The 22349-nt window shown below is 40.8% G+C and overlaps 1 protein-coding gene across 6 annotated transcripts in view; it reads left to right on the forward strand.

Annotated features, from left to right (window-relative positions):
• LOC134211318 (tyrosine-protein kinase RYK) overlaps positions 1-22349 on the forward strand; it is a 236412-nt gene that overhangs the window by 29723 nt on the left and 184340 nt on the right. For 3 of the 6 annotated variants that reach the window (XM_062688071.1, XM_062688074.1, XM_062688073.1), the window contains exon 2: positions 10005-10319. In XM_062688071.1, coding sequence (XP_062544055.1) covers positions 10196-10319 — 124 coding nt within the window. In that variant the 5' untranslated portion in view covers positions 10005-10195. Of the gene's footprint in view, positions 1-9319; positions 10320-22349 lie in introns of those variants that run through there. The other 3 variants (XM_062688072.1, XM_062688075.1, XM_062688070.1) reach the window with 3 other exon arrangements.

The following is a 22349-nucleotide window of genomic DNA, read 5'->3' on the forward strand; positions in this document are numbered from 1 at the left end:
GGAGTTGGGGAGAGCTCTTTGAAATTCATTAAGGACAAGCATGTCGAAATCCAGAACAAAATTCACTCGCGTTTTCAAGGGCTGGACGGATGGTAGCTCGCCGGTGGCGCGATCGAAGCCAAGTACGTTGTTGTTGGTGTTCGCGCCGCACTCAACCCTACAACTGGGCCGAGGGAGGCGGGACGGCAGCGTCTGTGTTGGTGGAGGAGTGGACGAAGATGCCTGCACCTGGTGACGAAAGACGCCGATGAAATTTCAAAATTATACGTTGTTTTGCAAAAATCGACGGAACCTCGAATGGCTACTTGATTAATTATGCACCACTTCCACTCAAGCACTTCGATTCACGAGATGATTTGTATAAACATGTACTTGAAAAAAAAAGAAGAAGAAACGAACCGTACGTGGACTTACAACTGTCTTGCACGGATGCTTACCTGAATTACAATCACAAATTAAAACAAATTTGTTTTTCATTTTATCGGTTCTGATTGAATATTTCTATTTAAATTTCAATCGAAATAAACGTAAAATGTTAGAATATGTTTATATGGATTGGTATAGAGCACAAAATATCATGTTACTGCAAACAAATGGCAGTTGTCAGAACGACAGGATCTTTGTTCTGTCGAAAGATACATAGGGGTTCCCACATCCGAACGGTCCCCACAACCGAACCTCTTCTCCTACTTTTATGTTTAGAGAATTTGCAACCCGAAAAAACTTGTAACCCGAAGCCGTTGATCTTATCGCACAGCTATGAAAGGCCCCAACCACTTCCAACCATAATTCGTTAATGGTTGGCCGAAAATTTAATTTCGACCAAATGGCCAAACGACATAATGTATATTTGACGTAAAGTCTTTTCGACCAAGTTTCATTCGACGGAATATTCTTCGATTTACCTTTTCGGGACAGATGGTTCATATATGCCCAGCGTTTTGGATTGGATGTGATAAATTACATAGGAAAGCTCAGCAAAAATGTTCATCGGGATGTCGGTGTCACAGGAAAAATATCGGAGGTCATCTTTGGGTATACCCTGAGGATCCTGATATTGAAAACCTTGTGAAGATTTCATTTATGAGAGCATGCAGATAAATCTGAACTATTTGGATCCTATAACACAGTGGTTTTAAACCTTTTTCTTGAGAGGTACCCATTTAGAGCCACTTAAAACAGGCGTCCGAGCATCTTGAAAGTTGCTTAATAGTATGCTTCCAAGCCTCTTGAGAAAAGAGTTCCGAGCCCCTTGAAGAGAAGGTTTCGAGCCTCTCGAAAGAAGGCTTCTATACCTCATCAAGGGAAGCTTCCAAGCGGCTTGAAAGTAAGCTTTCGAGTCTCCAGAAATGTAAGAAATCTTGAAAAGAGGTAGCCTCTTGTAAGGAGGCTTCCGAGCCTCTTGTAAGGAGGCTTCCGAGCCTCTTGTAAGGAGGCTTCCGAGCCTCTTGAAAGGAGGCTTCCGAGCCTCTTGAAAGGAGGCTTCCGAGCCTCTTGAAAGAAGGGTTGAGCCTCTTGAAAGGAGGCTTCTGAGGCCTCTTGAAAGGAGGCTTCCGAGCCTCTTGAAAGGAGGCTTCCGAGCCTATTGAAAGGAGGCCTGCGAGCCTCTTGAAAGGAGGCTTCCGAGCCTCTTGAAAGGAGGCTTCCGAGCCTCTTGAAAGGAGGCTTCCGAGCCTCTTGAAAGGAGGCTTCCGAGCCTCTTGAAAGGAGGTTTCCGAGCCTCTTCAAAGTAGGTTTCCGAGCCTCTTCAAAGTAGGTTTCCGAGCCTCTTGAAAGGAGGCTTCCGAGCCTCTTGAAAGGAGGCTTCCGAGCCTCTTGAAAGGAGGCTTCCGAGCCTCTTGAAAGGAGGCTTCCGAGCCTCTTGAAAGGAGGCTTCCGAGCCTCTTGAAAGGAGGCTTCCGAGCCTCTTGAAAGGAGGCTTGAGCCTCTTGAAAGGAGGCTTGAGCCTCTTGAAAGGAGGCTTGAGCCTCTTGAAAGGAGGCTCTCCGAGCCTCTTGAAAGGAGGCTCGAGGCCTCTTGAAAGGAGGCTTCTGAGCCTCTTGAAAGGAGAGGCTTTGAGCCTCTTGAAAGGAGGCTTCCGAGCCTCTTGAAAGGAGGCTTCCGAGCCTCTTGAAAGGAGGCTTCCGAGCCTCTTGAAAGGAGGCTTCCGAGCCTCTTGAAATACCTTACGAGCCATTTTATGGAAGGCTTCCGAGCCACTTGAAAGAAGGCTTATGAGTATCTTGGAACGACGCATCTGAGCCTCTTGAAAATACGCACCCAAGCCTCCTAAAACAATAATTCCGAGCATCTTGATGGGGAGCATCCATAAATTACGTAACGCTTAGATGGGGAGGGGGTGTGACAATCCATATAAAATGTTCAAATGATTCATACAAAAAGTGTGACATAGTGGGGAGGTGGTCGAAAATGCGTTATGTAATTAATGGATCTTCCCATGGGAGTTTTTCGAGTTCTTGAAAGGAGACTTCCAAGCCTCTTGAAAAGAGTCTTCCGAGCCTATTGAATAACGGCTTTTGAGGGCCCCTGAAAGAAGGCTTCGGAGTATCTTGAATAAACAATTTTGAGACTTCTGAGCCTTTTGAATGGCGGCTTTTGAGCCACTTAAAATGAGGTATTTGAGTATCCTGAATGGACGCATATGCGGCTTTCGAGAGTACGTTTCCAAGCTTCTTGAAAGAATACTTCCGAGCCTCTTTAAAGGAGGGCTTCGAGCCCCTTGAAAGGAGCCTTCCAAGCCTTTTAAAAGAAGGAGAAAAGGAAAAAGAAAGTTTAAAGAAGAAATCTTAAAAGAGGACTTAAAAGGGCCTCTTGAAAGGAGGCTTCCAAGCCTTTTGGAAGTAGGCTTCCGAGCCTTTTAAAATAATGCTTTTGAGCCTGTTGAAAAATCCCCCTTGAAAAGATCCATGGTTTTTAAAGAAGCAGAAAAAAAAGAAAATTTATAGGGGCTGTCCACAAACCACGTAGACTGAAATTTCACATTTTCAAACCCCTCCCTCCCCCCTAGTAGACTTTCGTAGACTTTTCCGAAACCCCTCCCCCCCCCCCCTGAAGTCTACGTAGACTTTTCCAAATTTTACAAAATATCATATGTGATTGGACAATCAAAATCGAAATCAAATTTAATCCTCTGTCCACTGCTCCTGAAACCAAACCTCCAAGTCAATTAATTCAATTTCTGTTGAACTCGATTCCTCCTAGAGGTGTGCACCACCGCTGCCGACACTTTTGCATCGGCGCGCCACTGCTTAAAATCTGTCACATATTCTTCTTCTTCTTCTTATTGGCATTACATCCCAATACTGGGACAGAGCCGCCTCGCAGCTTAGTGTTCATTAAGCACTTCCACAGTTATTAACTGCGAGGTTTCTAAGCCATGTTACCATTTTTGCATTCGTATATCATGAGGCTAGCACGACGATGCTTTTCTGCCCAGGAAGTCGAGACAATTTCCAATCCGAAAATTGCCTAGACTGGCACTGGAATCGAACCCAGCCACCCTCAGCATGGTCTTGCTTTGTAGCCGCGCGTCTTACCTCACGGCTAAGGAGGGCCCTGTCACATATCTGACCTACAATTATTCACGCCGGTTCAAATTTGTATAAAACCGAAGAATTTTCAGAATTTCCATGAAAAGTTAGAATTATTTTCCGGTAATTGTAAGTTTAAATGGACATTCCGAAATATTTCCCGTGGAATTTCGGAATGGTTTCCTACGTTCTTGCTTGCAGATTTGGAGCAATTTCCTGAGGATTTTTTTAAGTCCGATGGACATTCCAAAGACTTTTCCGAATAATTTGCGGTGGAAATTATAGAGAATTTTCAGTTGAAATTTTGGTGAATTTCTCGTAAAAATTTCGAATAATTTTTCAAGAAAATTTCAAAATCTTTCTTACAAAAATGGCAAACATCTTTTTTACGGAAACTCAAAGAGTTTTTGGTGGGATATTCAAATAATTTCTGGTGAACATTTTCAACAGTTTCTTTCAGAATTCCTAAGATTTTCCATCGATCATTCCAAAGAATTCGCATTAGTACTCCCGAAGAAATTGCCCTAAAATATAAGAAGAATTTCCCATGAAAATTTCAAAGAATTTCGCTTATATATCCGAAGAATTCCTCGCGAAAATTCCGAAGAATTTCCGCAATTAGGAAAAAATTCCCGGGACCTCCCAGAAAATCTCCAGTGAAGGGTTATCCGTGGAAATTTTAAAAATTATAAAGAATCACGAGGAAAATTAAAAAAAATAGCAATAAAATCCAAGTGGAAACTTTGAAATTTTCTAGAAAGTTTTCATAGAATACTCCGTAGAATTTTCCTGCTCAGCACAGAAGAATTTCCTGGGAATATCCATACAGTTTTAAGCCGTAATTCAGACTATTACTTCAGTGAAATTCATGAGATTATTTCGATAAAGTCTTGCAAAATTTTTTGGGAAGATCCTAAAAAAAATCGAACAAGTGAACTTTGCACATAGCTTCTGTATAAATTGTTTTCCATAAAAATAAAAAAAAGTCTACGTAGACTTTTGGTATACCCCCCGTCCCCCTTCGTAGACTAACGTAGACTTTTTCGAAACCCCTCCCTCCCCCTCAAGAGTCTACGTGGTTTATGGACAGCCCCATAGAAAAAAGCTTGGCTTCCGGGCCTCTTAAAAGAAAGTTTTCGAACCTCTTAAAATTAGGCTTCCGGGTCACTTGAAAGGAGGGTTCCCAGCTGCTTGGAAGGAGGCTTCCAATTCTCTTGCAATGAAGCAACTGAGCTTTTCGGGAAAAAGTCTTCATGTCTCTCAAATGGAGGCTTCCGAATTTGTAGACTCTAGATTTTAGTTAAGAATCATATTCTTAACATATGATTCAACATTCTGTTTTAACCTGGTAAATTGCATAGAAGATTTTTAAAACTTGTTCACTCGATGTTTTGCCCTTTTGATCTTTTGTCCCAAAAACCTTCATCCATTGTAATGGTTATGGAGGGCAGGATTCAATAGGCCATGATTCACTGATCGCCATGCATATTATGTACAAGACAAAGTTTAGAAATAAAAACAATACAAAATTATCAAAACTTTTTCAATACGTTTTGATTAAAATTGTAATTCATCCACCATTAAGTATTTTGTCCGAGGTACCCCCTGGGCCCGGCGAATGTATTCACAGGGGTACATGTACCCCAGGTTGAGAACCGCTGGTATAACACATTAATTGATAATTCTAAACACTCAATCAAGCTTAGTCATCTTGATTGTTTTTTTAACTGGAATACGAGTTACTCAAAATTCTCCAAAACATTCTCGAGTTTAGCGCACGATCAACCAAATCCTATGCAATGTTTTCATCATCGGCATATACCCAATTCGATCCAATATGCACATGTGCATAATGTAAACCCAATTTTCTTGAATACGAGATGTTCTCAAGTTCAACCCAAAGTATACCTAGTATCTAGATATGATATGATTAAAGTCATATAAGCTTAATGGACCTACTGTGATATATCATATCTACCATCACTCATAAGTTGGATGATTGGATAGGTCAAATGATCTAAGCACCAGGACGTTTTGAAGAACCAAAAAAGGTCTATAATACAGTCGACCCTCGAGATGTAATACAGTCGATATCAAGATATAGCACAGAAGTTTCTTGGAGAATTCTCGCTTAACTTTTCAAAAGGTCCTAAGTAACATTTTTTTTATGAATTAATTTGATTACTGCAATCAAAAGCTTTCGTGTTGTTACGTTGATTGCGCTATTCAAATTAATTCACAAAAAAAATGTTACTTAGGTCCTTTTGAAAAGTTAAGCGAGAATTGTTCGAAAGGAACATCAGAGTAATCGAGAAAATATTTTAGTACTGCATCATTTGTTTCCACGAGTCGACATCAAATCTTAGAACATCGACAATAGATTAAATATAAAATTACTTTATTTAAGCAAAAGTCAGTCTCCTATCTTTTGAAAATTCATTCGACGAAATGACATTAGATAAGATGATCCAAGCTTATTGAGCATGAGCATGAGCATGATGACCGTGCATTTCGTAGTTGCTACTCCGTGATCGACCAGAACAATCCCAATTGCACAGGGAACCAATGGATGGTAGCATTGGATTTGCTCTCCAACCTCAATGTGCACAGTCCGAGAGCTCTAGTATTTAGGATGGTCGATAACGGCGCTGGCCACATCCTCACGGTCATCGGGGATGGTATAAGACGAACCAAGCTTATTCATTCGAAAAACTGGTTTCGACTGAATGTCCATTCGACGTAATTTCCTTTGGACCAAATGTCATTTAACGACGAAACCCTCTGGGTCTGTCTCTGCTGCGATGTTCAGCTGGATTCCAGTCTAGTGCTAGTTTACGTTCGATTTTGTTTCCGCCCTACGTAAAGTGTGGCCGACTTAGCCTCACTTCCGTTCTCGAATTTCAGTTGCTGTATGGTAAAAACGACGTTAAGGTCGTTTATCTAGTTGTGAGGCCAACAGGCACGAATTATGTACCGCAGAAATCTGTTGATGAACACCTGGAGCCGAAGAATGTTCTTCATTGATACACACAATGCTTTGCGAGACTTTTGTTAAAACCAAAAGAAAATTAATATAAAAACAATTTGGTTAAGAAAATTATTTTGAGTTTTTTAGTGGAATGTCTTCACTTGTCATAAGACGAGTTTGTACAATCCCATTGAAATTCCACCACTTAATTGTATCTTGACAGATACGTATTTCGACCTCAACAGTAAGGCCGTCTTCAGTGTCTCGTACTTGACTCGACTTGACTTGAAGTCGACTCAAGTACGAGACACTGAAGACGGCCTTACTGTTGAGGTCGAAATACGTATCTGTCAAGATACAATTAAGTGGTGGAATTTCAATGGGATTGTTCAAACTCGTCTTATGACAAATTAAAACAATTTTTATTAAAAAAAATTAAATGCCCTTGCCTTGTTAGACACTTGTGCCACGATATCAAGTCACTGTCTTCTAGACGACAGAAATCTGTTCACATCCTTCAAATGTGAAAGCAAGAAACCATATCATTGATAAGAGTAAACTCAGCCTGCCTGCGAATAAAAAAAACACTACCCGAAGGACTACAAAAACATATTCTCTTTCGCTGCTACTTACTGATTTTCACCCTGTCCGCCTCTCCCCTTATCACAATCCTTCGGTCTAGTGGTCTGGATCCAAGTCTGGAGGACACGTTTTGCTTGAGGAATAACACCTTCTGCAGTGGGTATCGTTCACCTCGCTCCTTCACTATTGGCCTTGTCGAATGCCGGTAGGTATGTGCTAAATCAACAGGTTGGGACTAACAAATATGTTGCCTATGACGGAAACCACAGAATGAACCGCGTTCCGTATCCTTCCGAACTCGTGAAGGAAAAGCGCATGCGTCCCTCTAACTGATTCGTGGAATTCATCCGACTAGTTTGAACCGTTTCAGGACTCGCCGCTGAAGCTTCAGCCGTGCCGAATCAGTTTCAGTTCGGATTTCTACTCGATAGGATGTGTTTCCGCGTTCGATGCTCCCACCACCGGAAGTGGGGTGTGTTTGGTGATAAAAACTGAGCCAATTTGCTGAAAACTGCAATCGGTGGGGTGAGGTTGGGTTCTGGGTGGCCTGTTGACAATCGCCTGTCGTCGCCCTCGGAACGGAGCGGAAAGCTTCCGCAGTCGATATCCTGCGGTCGTTGGAGCACGACGTTTAAATCCAAAGGCGCGTTGAATCGTGAGCTGATCCCTTTTTTCGGATACCAGTGCAGCAGTATCCGGTTGGATTGACGGGGTGATGGAGTCTCAAGGATACGCACATACGGAGTGATAGAGCTGTTTCGTGACTGGAGGAGGAAGACTGCATTATTGCAGCATTTTGGTTGGGTTCGTGCGGCGAATTAATAATTGAACAACCATCAGATTGGAGCGTCCGATTGTATAGAGGGTCGAGGGGTGTGTGTGATTATCCAGTTTGTTACCGTGGCTTTACAGAGTTGTTATCGCAACCGATATTATTTGCGGTATGTGGAAAAACGAACGAGTTTATCAATACGAAAGTTCATGTGAAAACCTACATTATGCGGTTTCGGTAAAGCTAACCGAAGTGCAGTGTTAGTTTACTAATTGGTGCCAGTTGTCATGGAGTGCTGGAAATTTGTGTACCAATAATAAATTTCAACCATTCAGTATGCAGAACGCATGAAGTGAATGCTGTTTGAAATTTGAACATTAAGTGGATTACATTCCGTGGAGCTGCTGTTGTAGAGAGTATTCAATTCCGAACTAGTTTTATAAATGATGAGTTGGCGATTATTTGAAATGGAAATGTATTCTGGTTGTAATTTATTCAACTTTGATAAAAACATTTATAACTATTAGGTAACTACAGTTATGAGCAAGCTTCGTTTTTCGAAACCGTTGACAACTATGAATTTCGAAAACAACCAAAATTTTGATTGTTATAATAAAAATAATATTAAATCATCAATAAGGTTACTCCTTAACAACGCATAGCACAAAAATATGGTGAAGAACAATTTTGTTCAGTTCTTTATTCATATTGTGCCACAAAAAATGTTGGTACTCCACTTCAGCCTTCTAATCAATTCCACTTCAGCCTTCTAATAAATTTCAACCATTCAGTATGCAGAACGCATGAAGTGAATGTTGTTTGAAATTTGACCATTAAGTGGATTACATTCCGTGGAGCTGCTATTCAATTCCGAACACGTGCCATATGAAAATGGCAAAAAAAAACTTGTCGAATTCATTGTTTCTGCGTGATTTCAAACCGTTTTTTAATCACCGCCTTGTGCATGTTAGTTTTGTTCGTAGAAGTAAAATTTAACGGATTGTTTTAGTTGCAAAAGACAAACATTTTTGCAAAATTTATAATTTTGTGATAAAACAGTATTTATGTACTTTAATGTCCACAATTGAACATGTTGTGCCGTGGGCACATCATAATTGCAAAATCACTTTAATAAAAATACTGTAATAAAATATTTTTTAAAATCAATTTGGTTATGAATTCCCATTTATGTATTACATTCTAGAATTGGTTAGATTTGGTTTTTGTTTGTCCAAAATCTAAAATATACAAACATGAAACTGTTTTAATATGCAGATTACCAGTTTATATCTCACTTTGAAATTTGATTGACCTGTGCTTCTAAATTTTCGATTTCCATTTAACTTTAAACGAGTTGACATAAATTATGTGGCAATTCACTGAAGACCATCTTTGTTAAATTTAATTTATGCGAATCAGTAAAATGCGTTTTTGAAATTGACGATAACTCAAATAACCAAATTGATTATTAATGCAGACTAGTGGCTATAATAAATGCGACAAATTGTTATTCCCGATGCATTCATCAATTGAAGCGTTAAATCAATATCTAATTATGAGTGAAAACAAAAGCCGAGGAGATAAAAATTAATAATAAATTGAGCTCAATCATTACCGCGGCTTAAATATTCCCGGTGGTGGTAATTCGCGGACCAGAGCAGTGAGTGATTGCGCGAACCAAAGTGCAGCTGTAGTAAAAATAATTAAAAATTCAAATTTTACGAGCGTCGGTGATGAATATTCATGTTGAATTTGCAGCCTGCCCGTGCCCATGGGACCGATTGCTGTTCCAGCTGTGTGGTAAAGTGCACCTGATGGATTATCGTTGAAAAGCTCGCCCACTTGATGCAATTTTAGTGAAATTATCGCCACCCCGTCCATTCCGACACAAGTAGACGTGAGTGCAAGCTATTCAAGAAGGAATGGAGTAAATTTCGCGTAGTTCCGCTTCCGGCTCGGATCGCCGTTTCCCGAAATGCAGGGAGTGAATGAGTGATGATGATGACACAACTGGATATCAGTCGAGGCGCCGAGTGCCCAAAAGAGAACGGGCCAGTCGAAATGATTGATGAAGCAAACTACGCCCCGTTGTGCAAATAACGAAACAAATAATTATAAATTTATGCTGAAATTAATTTGATTGTGTCTGCAGAGCCTATCGCTCGCCACACCGTTCGCCGTTTCGGTATGTGTGATTAGTGCGCGTCTGTAATTCTCTTTCAACTCCAACTGATTCCCACTGCTACTATCAATGATAATCACAACTGTTGAATAAGTGATACACGAATCTATCCCGGTGGAACCTACTCTAATAGTGAATCTCAGTGCCATACTTGTGCGGAAATGACCTCCCCCTGGAATAGCCTTTGCTGGCGGATCACGCTGGTTCAGGTGCTGAACCTGATTCAACTTTCGCATGGATACTTCGACCTGTTCCTCAACCACTCGGAAGTAATAAAACTAATGGGTAAGTAAGCTCTCGCTGGTTCCTAGTTTCCCCCCTCCCGTCTTAATGGCTGTTTTTCCTTGCTCCTCTGGAGCGTCAATCGTCGTGGGAGTACATGCAACAGTTTACTGGGGGGTTGAAGTTATAATGGTGACGGGGATAATCAATTGTAAGTTATGAGCTGTCGTTTCTGCTGAAGAGGTGGTTTGTATCAAGTTGTGCTTTTGCTATTATTTTTAGAATAGGGGAGATACCCTTGTGTCGAATTCCTCCCGAAATTGGATACACAGCTTTGCATGATCTATGTTTAATTTTAATTTAATCTACCACAATCTTTTCTTTTCGTGTGGCACAACTCTTTTTTTTTTGACATGAAACAGACCAAGGTTGAAATTCACAATGTATTCAGAGTTATGCGTATTTTAAAATTTGTCGATTTTTTGAAAAGTTCATATTAGTTCATTCCCCGAACGTTCAGGGTCCCCAGGTCCGATTTTTTTTTTATTTTACCAGTATTGTACAAAACCGTCAAAAATAGCAAATATAAGGGGATAGTTTACATTATCTGCATTCATCCATACTTATATTAAGAATCCGCATCAAACGCAATTTATTGCTAGCCTAGCGAATCAGATGAGTAGTATAAAAAAATTTTTTTTTTCATAAACGTGTTGAGAAAAACTACCCTGGACATAATTTCTGAGCGCAATGACGCATCTAGTTTTTGGATTAGCATTTTAGTCGAATTTATTTACCCGTAACGCTTGTTAGACACTTTTCCGAGGTGTGCTACGATATAAGAGCTACTATGGATTCAGTACTGCTGGCTCCGTATTGCGTTAGGTTGTATGAATTCGACTCACACGATGAGAATGGAACTATTTGCGGTAGTACTGTCTCTGACAGATCGGTTCATCTGTTCGGCCAATTGTCCTGGTCGGCCAAATTGTCCTGGTCAGCCAAATGTCCTGGTCGGCCAAATGTCCTGTTCAGCCAAATGACTTATTCGGCCAAATGACCTATTCGGTCACACGGTCGGCACGGCAAATGCTGGGTAAAGCGTACCATTGGTACTTCGCGTACCTGAAGGAATAAAATAGACTCGCGGTCCTTAGCCTCTTACCCAGCAACTCCTATCCCTACCTCCCCGCGGTGCTGGCCGGGATACGAGCAACCTTAGGGAAGATCGGGTTACCAACCCCGGTGGGAACTATGATCGTATGCTGACAGGAAGGGGTTTGCTCCTTCCGGAGGTGCAAATCTTATTGAGCGTCTGTTCTCCATGTCAGGATCGGCTCACAACAGCGTCTGTTCATGATGAAGGACTCTAAGTGAAACTGTGCACCATGGTCCACCGGAAATAAGGAGGAATGGTCCTCCGGAAATTTAGGGGGTTTGGTGTCAGGCCCTGCAAGCCAGCCTTTAAAAAATCTTAAGCAACGAACAATCAACAAGAGAGTACGGACCGGATCCATCGGCGAAAACCACTGCGACGAAAAGGGACTAGCGATTGGAAACTCGGTTCGTGGAACTGCAAATCTCTCAACTTCATCGGGAGCACACGCATACTCGCCGATGTGCTCAAGGACCGTGGATTCGGCATCGTAGCGCTGCAGGAGGTTTGTTGGGAGGGATCAATGGTGCGAACGTTTAGAAGTAATCATACCATCTACCAGAGCTGCGGCAACACACACGAGCTGGGAACAGCTTTCATAGTGATGGGCGATATGCAAAGGCGCGTGATCGGGTGGTGGCCGATCAATGAAAGAATGTCGAAATTAATTTATTGGCTTTTTTCGGTGATAATTATACTACTCAAAGCGAAAGGGAGTAGATGAAAGTAATGAAGATACAGATTCGATTGACACCGCAAGCGAGCGGCAAGTGTGAAATGAATAGAAACTGAGGATTAGCAGAGGGCCATATGAGAGAACAAGCATTGTTGAAATCGCTGTTATTCTGCCTAACGTCCACCCAGGAACGGCTTGGATAGTGACGTGGTGATCACTGTACCAAGACTTTCATCTACTCCCTTTCGCTTTGAGTAGTATAATTATCACCGAAAAAAGCCAATAAATTAATTTCGATAAAGTCACGCGGTGATCAAAGCTTTCCTAATTATAGAATCCAATTGGCAAAAAATTGATGAAATACAGTTCGAATAAGATTCAATTTGGGCGAAGTATGAGCTTGCGAGAGTTATGCGTGAAGAGATTTAGCGCGCTCTTGTATGAATCTCTGAAAATATGCCACGAATCAATAGAACTGTTTACGCTAGCCGAACAGCACTTTAGCAGGTTGAAATCGCTGTTATTTTGCCTGTCTTGGTACAGTGATCACCACGTCACTATCCAAGCCGTTCCTGGGTGGACGTTAGGCAGAATAACAGCGATTTCAACAATGCTTGTTCTCTCATATGGCCCTCTGCTAATCTTCAGTTTCTATTCATTTCACACTTGCCGCTCGCTTGCGGTGTCAATCGAATCTGTATCTTCATTACTTTCATCTACTCCCTTTCGCTTTGAGTAGTATAATTATCACCAAAAAAAGCCAATAAAGTAATTTCGATAAAGTCACGCGGTGATCAAAGCTTTCCTAATTAATGAAAGAATGTGCAAGTTGAGGATCAAAGGCCGGTTCTTCAACTTCAGCATAATCAACGTCCATAGCCCACACTCCGGAAGCACTGATGATGATAAGGACGCATTCTACGCGCAGCTGGAACGTGAGTACGACAGCTGCAGAAGCCACGACGTCAAAATCATCATAGGAGACTAGAACGCTCAGGATGGCCAAGAGGAGGAGTTTAGACCGACTATTGGAAAGTTCAGCGCTCACCGGCTGACGAACGAAAACGGCCTACGACTAATTGATTTCGCCGCCTCCAAGAATATGGCCATTCGCAGCACCTACTTCCAACACAGCCTTCCGTATCGGTACACCTGGAGATCACCACTGCAGACAGAATCACAAATCGACCACGTTCTGATTGATGGACGGCACTTCTCCGACATTATCGACGTCAGGACATATCGTGGCGCTAACATCGACTCTGACCACTATCTGGTGATGGTTAAACTGCGTCCAAAACTATCCGTCATCAACAATGTTCGGTACCGACGACCGCCGCGGTACGACCTAGAGCGACTGAAGCAACCTGATGTCGCCACTGCATACGCGCAGCATCTCGAGGCAGCGTTGCCGGAAGAGGGTGAGCTCGATGGGGCCCCTCTTGAGGACTGCTGGAATACAGTCAAAGCAGCCATTAACGACGCAGCGGAGAACAACGTCGGGTATATGGGTCGAAGTCAACGGAACGATTGGTTCGACGAAGAGTGCAGACAGATTCTGGAGGAGAAGGACGCAGCGCGGGCGGTCGCGCTGCAGCAAGGTACCCGGCAGAACGTGGAACGTTATAGACGGAAGCGGAGACAGCAGACCCGCCTTTTCAGGAGAAGAAACGCCGCCTGGAAGAAGCGGAGTGCGAGGAGATGGAACAGCTGTGCCGTTCTCAAGATACACGCAAGTTCTATCAGAAGCTCAACGCATCCCGCAAAGGCTTCGGGCTGCGAGCCGAAATGTGCTGGGATAAGGATGGGAGCATCTTGACGGACGAACATGTGGTGATCGAAAGGTGGAAGCAGCACTACGAGGAACATCTGAATGGCGCGGAGAGTACAGACAGTGAAAGTCAAGGCAGTGCAGGAGATGACTACGTCAGTTCAGCGGACGATAGAAGCCAACCAGCCCCCACCTTGATGGAAGTTAAGGATGCCCTTCAACAGCTAAAGACCAATAAAGCAGCTGGTAAGGATGGTATCGGAGCTGAGCTCATCAAGATGGGCCCGGAAAAGCTGGCCACTTGCCTACACAAACTGATAGTCAGAATCTGGGAAACCGAACAGCTACCGGAGGAGTGGAAGGAAGGGGTTATATGCCCCATCTACAAGAAAGGCGACAAACTGGAGTGTGAGAACTTTCGAGCGATCACCATCCTTAATGCCGCCTACAAAGTGATATTCCAGATCTTCTTCCGACCTCTGTCACCATTAGTGAATGAGTTCGTGAGAAGTTATCAAGAAAGGTTCGTTGACGGCCGCTCGACAACAGACCAGAGATTTACTGTACAACAAATCCTTCGAAAATGCCGTGAATATCAGGTCCCAACGCACCTCTGACCTTTGATTTCAAGGCGGCATACGACAGTATAGACCGCGTAGAGCTATGGAAAATTATGGACGAAAACAGCTTCCCTAGAAAGCTTACCAGACTGATCAAAGCAACGGTGGATGGTGTGCAAAACTGTGTGAAGATTTCGGGCGAACACTCCAGTTCGTTCGAATCGCGCCGGGGACTAAGACAAGGTGATGGACTTTCGTGCCTGTTGTTCAACATTGCGCTAGAAGGTGTCATGCGGAGAGCCGGGTGTAACAGCCGGGGTACGATTTTCAATAGATCCAGTCAATTTATTTGCTTCGCGGATGACATGGACATTGTCGGCCGAACATTTGCAAAGGTGGCAGAACTGTACACCCGCCTGAAACGTGAAGCAACAAAAGTCGGACTGGTGGTGAATGCGTCAAAGACAAAGTACATGCTTGTGGGCGAAACCGAGCGCGACAGGGCCCGCCTGGGAAGCAGTGTTACGATAGACGGGGATACCTTCGAGGTGGTCGAGGAATTCGTCTACCTCGGATCCTTGCTAACGGCTGACAACAACGTTAGCCGTGAAATACGAAGGCGCATCATCAGTGGAAGTCGGGCCTACTACGGGCTCCAGAAGAAGCTGCGGTCGAAAAAGATTCGCCACCGCACCAAATGTGTCATGTACAAGACGCTTATAAGACCGGTTGTCCTCTACGGACATGAAACATGGACAATGCTCGAGGAGGACTTGCAAGCACTCGGAGTATTCAAGAGACGGGTGTTTAGGACCATCTTTGGCGGTGTGCAAGAAGACGGTGTGTGGCGGCGAAGAATGACCGCGAACCCAGTATCCAGAAGGTAGCTAAATCCGGAAGGGTACGATGGGCAGGACATGTTGCAAGAATGCAGCAACCCTGCAAAGATGGTGTTCGCTTCCGATCCGGCAGGTACGAGACGGCGTGGAGCGCAGCGAGCTAGATGGGCAGACCAGGTGCAGAACGACTTGGCGAGCGTGGGGCGTATCCGAGGATGGAGAGATGCGGCCTCGAACCGTGTATTGTGGCGTCAAATTGTTGATTCAGTGTTATCTGTTTAGATGTTAACTAAATAAATAATAAATAATAATACCTATTCGGTCAAGGGACCTATTCGGACTAATATCCTATTCGGCCAAATGACCTTTCCGGCTATATGACCCTTTCATCCAATTGACTTTCGGCCTAATGGTCTGTTCGGCCAAATGGTATATTCGGCCAAACAACTTTCGGCTGAACGGTATTCGGTCAAACGGCTTTTCCCCCATAGTATGATTCACTAACTTGGAAGATTAAAAAAATACATTTCATATATTTTGTCACAATAGGACCAGCCTAATGGCAATTTACACCAAAAATTAGTTGATTTTTATTGTAGATCACTTCTTCTGATGACGTCAAAACTCAAACGCTGATGGCTTTTCGTGTTAACAATGCATTTAGCCATTTATAAGGTTGAATCAATAAGGCGGAATAATTGAAACATTGCGCAATGATCGCATTCGTCAAATTTCACGACATAAATTGATAACTCGAAAACCATCAGTGCTAGAGTTTTGACGTCTTCAGAAGAAATGATCTACAAGAAAAGATCTATTTTTGATGTAAGCTGCCATGAAATATGTAAGCTGAAAAATGAAATATCATGAATTTGATGGAACTGAATGTATACTTTCTGAATACGATTGAAATTTTTGCTAATATTTGCTACTAGCTGCAGTAGAATGCTCAGAAAAATATCACTTTTTCATGTAAAAATGCTCTTAATATGCTTGAAAATGAAGCTATCAACCATCTTATGTAACCAAAAGATGCGCTATCCAAAGACCGTGAGGCGATGCTAAGACAGTTTTTGAAAATATTTTGAATTGAAAGTGGAAGCTAAAAACTATTTTTTTCGGGACCACCCTATCTAAATTTAGTAATTTTGTCATAAAACATTACCTATATGAGATAAAATAAATGTTTTTAAGCAAAAATGATTAGAATTAAATTCTCTACAATTTTGTAGAATAATATGATATCAAACTCAAAAGAATTAAAATATACAAAAATATTCAAAAAAAAATCACAATGGAGCCACCCTAATGGCAGCTTACATCAAAAATAGATCTTTTCTTGTAGATCATTTCTTCTGAAGACGTCAAAACTCTAGCACTGATGGTTTCCGAGTTATAGATTTATGTCGTGAAATTTGACGAATCCGACTAAGGGTATGCGATAAGACACTTTTCCCTAACGAAACGAAACGAAACGAAATTTGAAACGTCTATGTTGATTCGAAACGAAACGAAACGAAAAATAGATTAACTTTCGAGACTTCGAAACGATACGAAATCAACGTTAATTTAATTCGAAATTTTTCGAAACGAAACGAAATTTTATTTTTTTTTCCGCGGAATTTTTATTGAATTGATTTTACATTATGTACACTCAAAGACTTACTTAAGACTTAAGACTTACATGAAAACATATGCGGATATTTTTTATCTAGTTTCAATTGTAGAAGATAAATGATTTGTTAGTCATGGTACTCACCGTTCTCAATTCACTAAAAATTGTAATTAATTTGAAGTGAATTGCAATTCCAACAAACACATAGATTTAAAGTGCATTGGCAATTCTATTTTGCGCGATATCGTGTTAGTGATAATAATTCCCGTCCACTAGAAATGAACAGGACCAAAAAACAGTAATGAAATATTAGTTCCATACTCAAAGACTTAGTTTTGTAAACTGCTCTCATGATATCTGCACAATTCTTCATTAACGATTGGCGCAAAATATAAATACTTTCTGTCTGAGTACCCCACTCATGTATTTTGATTTCATTTTCTTTAAGTCAAATAATTGCTTTGCGACCAATAAAATTATAGTAACAGATGAAGCAGTCTGTGATAAGCCGCCGTGTTCCCGTTTACCATTGGCGAAAAGGTAATACCCCAGAATTTGTTGTCTCGCTTTCAAAGGAATTCATCGTGGAGTGGGTGCTCCCGAATCTGATCAATTTTATATCAGTTCAGCTTTATATCAGTAAGTATGTATGTATTTATATAAAAATATAGGAATTGTGCGATTTTTTTGTATTCCGATTGAAAAAATATATTTTATTCAAGACTTATGTGATTATGCTGAAGCATGCTTTATATTCATTCATCAGCGTGGTTTTATGGTATTGAGCTAAATCAAAACCAGAATACCCGAATATAGTGTACGTAGATAGAGAATTGATATTAGCACACATCTAAAATGCACAAAGATATGTCTTTCAGATTGTGTTTCAGAAATCGCAGTTTTTTATTTTTTTTGGTTTGCCAGTCATAAAGAAATAATTTTCTCATACAAAAATTTATAACAAAAGGATATAATTTCCTTCCAAATTCAACCTTTTTATAGAAGGTTCGGAGACCCATAGTCTTATATACAATTAACTCGACGAACCAAGCTATTGCCTGTTTGTTCTTGTATATGTGTTTGTGCATATGATGCATGCAAAGATTGTTGTCAAATTTTCATTCTCAATCGACTCGAATTGAGTGCAAGAAACAGCTGCTATGGACAGTATGAGCCGCTCACGCCATTACAGTCAATTTAGGATTACGAGAGGAAAATTAGTTTGATACTCATTATTATGAGATTATAAGAGGAATGCTCTGCATCTCCGTGAGTGCCACGAGAAAGGAATCTTAAGTTTGTTGGAAAAGTAATTCGTGTGAAACCACCTTGGTAAGCGACTAAATATTTATTGTAAACAAAGTTATTTTGAAAACTCGAAGACGAAAACCGTGTTTCAAATCAATCCAACGTAAAACCATGTGCTTCGTGTAAAGTTTTCAGGAATCACTCCACGACATTGCCTCTTTGACAAAGTTGTACTGATCTAATTCATATCTGATAATATTTACACTCTGAGCCTGACGTCTTAAATATTGAGTCGGATCGGATAACTTTTGAAAAAAAAAAATGGTATAGAATAGTTAAAGATATTTTTCTTTTTCTGTTGGACATTTCTAACAAAATACCGAAGAAGTATTTGAACCGGTGTCAGCGAAAGTGGTACATGTCACATTGAACAAATTTTCCAGGACGCATTTTTCCAAAAACTTCGAAAATAAAATTCAAAGTTGCAATTTTCTGCAACTAAACTGTACCAACGTTATGACTGATGTACCCCTAAAGGTAGTAAAAAGAAATATGCGAAGTTTCTTGACAAATACCATATTGAAAATCAAAATAGAGCTAACATCTGTTGCGCATACTCATAACCGGCATAAGACCAGAACAGTGTCATGAGTTCTATCCAAACGTTTCTTTACATTACTGAATAAAAAAGTGGTACTTTCCATTTACATGCCACTAGAATGGATATATCGTCCTACTGGTTAGACGCTGAGACAGAGAGGTGTCACCAACGTTCCAGAATATAACAAAAATCATGCTACTATTCTTTCAGCTCAGAAACTGAGAAAATTGTATATAAATAAAAATAAAAACAGCTTTACCTTATAAATTTTGGCTTTAAACGCATTATGGGAACATAATAAGTAAGAGAACTCGTATACTATAGAAAGCGTTCAACAATAAAAATAAGCTCTAACTGTAAACTTTTATTACATTAGCTAGCTCAATGCTATCCATTTGAGTTAAAAATAACTTTATCCTTATATAATTTGATCATCATGCATAGTTTAGAAGCGAAGAAGTAGTTTTCTACCTGTGGAACTCTCATCAATAGTTCGGGTCTCAAAGAGGCTGAAGACCCTCCGTTTCATTCAATTCAAATCCAGCTACATAGAAGATTATGAATGTGCATTTTAAGAAGCTTTCGAAAATCAGGGTTTTCGTTTTTCAAACGTGTGCATATAAGGACTTGCATAAGGGATAAGCTCCAAACCACCGATACATGATTGCATTCAACAACTAAATTTTCCGAATAAATTTTTGTGATAGTGTAGTTTATTTCTTCTTTTTTGAAGGGTTATAACACTCGACCACTAAAAAGTTTCTGTATCGTTTCGTTTACTCCTACCTGCTAATGTGTCACACCAGCAGATTTATGTGAACATAAATTGAATGAACGAAATTGCCATTGTGATATATCTCAGAAGTTAAAAAGTGCATATCTCCAGATTTAGTTGTCAAAAATCACTTTTTCGTTATTCCTTACAAGATCTTTGTAAACAGAAGCCGGTGGTGTTAAAACACAAAATCAGCAAAAATGGTTTACGTACCACTTTCGCTGGAACCGGCTCATTTGTCGACTCATAATGGGATTATGTAGTAGGCGTTAATAGAAAAAAAATTAACATTAATTTTTGAAAACAGCTTTATGATTTTGTTCTGCGGCGCAGCCAAAAATTTTGATAATACACGACCGTACGAGACTGTATGGTTTTAGTCTAAATTTGTTTCGATATTCCGCGGAATTCCGTTAAATTTCGTTTTAAGCTAGTTTTTTCAGGCGAAATTTTTGTAATTTTACGAAACGAAACGAAATCAAGAAATTTGATTTCGCCATGCTCAAATTCCGCGAAATTCCGCGGAATTTCGTTTTGAACCACCTGAAACGAAATTTTTCGAAATACCGCATATGCTTAAATCCGACCATTGTGCATTGTATCCAAACTCAGTAACCATTAAATAAATAAACATCAACAACATAAACAACTTTCATTCTTTTGACATAATTGTAAATAAATTTATTCAGCAATTTTGATTTCAATAGAAGGATATTTGCTTTAGAACTTTCTGCAACATCAAGCACAACCGGCTCATGCCAACTGAAAGAAAACTGAATATTTTCACCTACTTGAATTTGTAATTGGCGTAAAAACAGAGAAAAACAAATCCAAAAGCATTAACCAATCTCACTGCCATCGGTGAACGTCCAGACTTCACAGCATAGTAAGTAACACCAAAAGTTTGAAGGGGTTTATTTGTGAAGGGAGTACGCCCACTTTTCGTTTGGTTGAAGAGTTTCCACTTTTATGACTCCACTTTCCTGTTGCTCGTTGTTGCTTCTGGCGTACACTTGCCTGTCCGAACGAATCGATGTAATAAATCCCACACCTGCAATGGGAACGTGAAGTTCGCTCATTTCAGGTTCCTTTATCAGGATTATTAGCGGGTCGAGCAGGTTTTGGCAGTTGGCACAAGAAGGAACACTATGCTTTCCTTTAGATTTTTCTAGCATATCTAACTTGTCTGATTTTTTGGGGTAGGAGTTGTGATAAGATATACAGATTTTTAAGATTTCTTGAAAAGTTCAGCTCTGAAAATTATTGTAAGCTACTTTGAGTTATTAATTTATATTTTCATTTTTTTTAGAAGGTTTTTTTTTTGACGTAGGATTGCGTCTTTCCGAAACATAGGGGGGCTATTCTGCAGTTTTAAATCTGAGACCGTCACGAAAAGTGTTCAGGAAATGGTCAGGGAGATTTTAAAGATTTTGGTGTTAATCGATCGACGAACTCTTTAAGATTTTGCTCAGCTATCGAAAAAATGCATTCAAAGTGCTAAACTATTGAAAAATTGAATTTTACTAGGCACTGAAAAATCGGTAAACCAACCAATCGCGTATGTGCATCGCAAGCACAGACATCAAAATCGTGCAACTTACGGGCTCGACTCCAATCTTCAGTTCAATTAAATTTTCTCGGAGAGCGGGCACAACGATGATGCCCGTAGCAGCAGTCTCAGCAGAAAGCAGAACATCGAGAGGCCATCGCCAAAAACAAAAATCTTCGGACTACCGTTACTGTTAGTGGCGCATTGTGGAAAGAAAATCGGTTCTTCTCAGGACCAAAATTTTATGAGAAGAAAGAGTTGATTGCAAAAATGGCATCAATTACGGTCCCCGGATACCAGTGATGCCACTGAAAATGTTTTCTTAATAGTGGTTATTTAGCAGAAAAGTGAAATTTTTACGCAAGGTACGGACTATCGTTTGTTTGTTATAGACCAATGCAGAAGTTCATCAAATTCACTCACCCCATGGATTTTGATATTTGAGCGAGTCGTCCGCTCGAACAGAAGTTCATTTTACGTTCATCTTGCGACCCGCTCAAACGTCATAATTTTTTGGGGGAGTTCATTTTGCGTTAGTCTATGAATGATTAGAAAGGCGCATTGTGGATCAAAATCGATTCTTGTCAAATCCACCATTGTACACAAGAGAAGGTAGAGCTGACATATTTTCTTTAAATTGCACATCATAACCGCTTGGTGACGGTAGAAAGTTGGAATAGATGGCAGTAAAAGTGCGGGGATGACGTCTCACATCATTGAGTTGCGTTAGCAGTCAAATGAGTTTTTCCCAAGATTCTGACTTCGGTATGCTTTCTGTTTATTATTGGAAAGGCGCGTCATTGGAAACAAAATAATCAAGATTGAGCCGAGAAAAAAATCTGCAAAAAATGCAAATCATAATCACTTGGTGACGGGTAAAATTCTTTGTCTGTAGCAGCCCATGCGCTCCTTGCAGGGAGACGTTGCAAAACAATGTATTAGAATGGATGACGTCTATCATGTTCCAGCGGCAAATCGTAAATTGGCTGACAGTGGCATCAGTAGTGGAAATTCATTTCAAAATTATGATTTCCGGCGTGCGCGGTACGAAAATTCCTCTCCTCTTTGAGTGGGACTGTGGCCCTGAAAAGGGCCGTTTTAAGTCAAGCTACTTCTTCGTTCATTCACTAGGAGCTGACTTACTTGGTGACGACTTTGGAACCCTCCGAAACGGCGGGCTTGGCCAGCTCGACACGCACAAAGATGTCGTTTACGAGGCTGTTTATAATGCTCGACGCCTTCGATGAGACACCCTTGATGATGTTTCTCTGAGCCTTGCTGCCGCCGCTCGTAGCAATTATTG

The sequence above is a fragment of the Armigeres subalbatus genome, chromosome 2 (genome assembly GCF_024139115.2).
Source record: "Armigeres subalbatus isolate Guangzhou_Male chromosome 2, GZ_Asu_2, whole genome shotgun sequence".
Lineage (NCBI taxonomy): Eukaryota > Metazoa > Arthropoda > Insecta > Diptera > Culicidae > Armigeres > Armigeres subalbatus.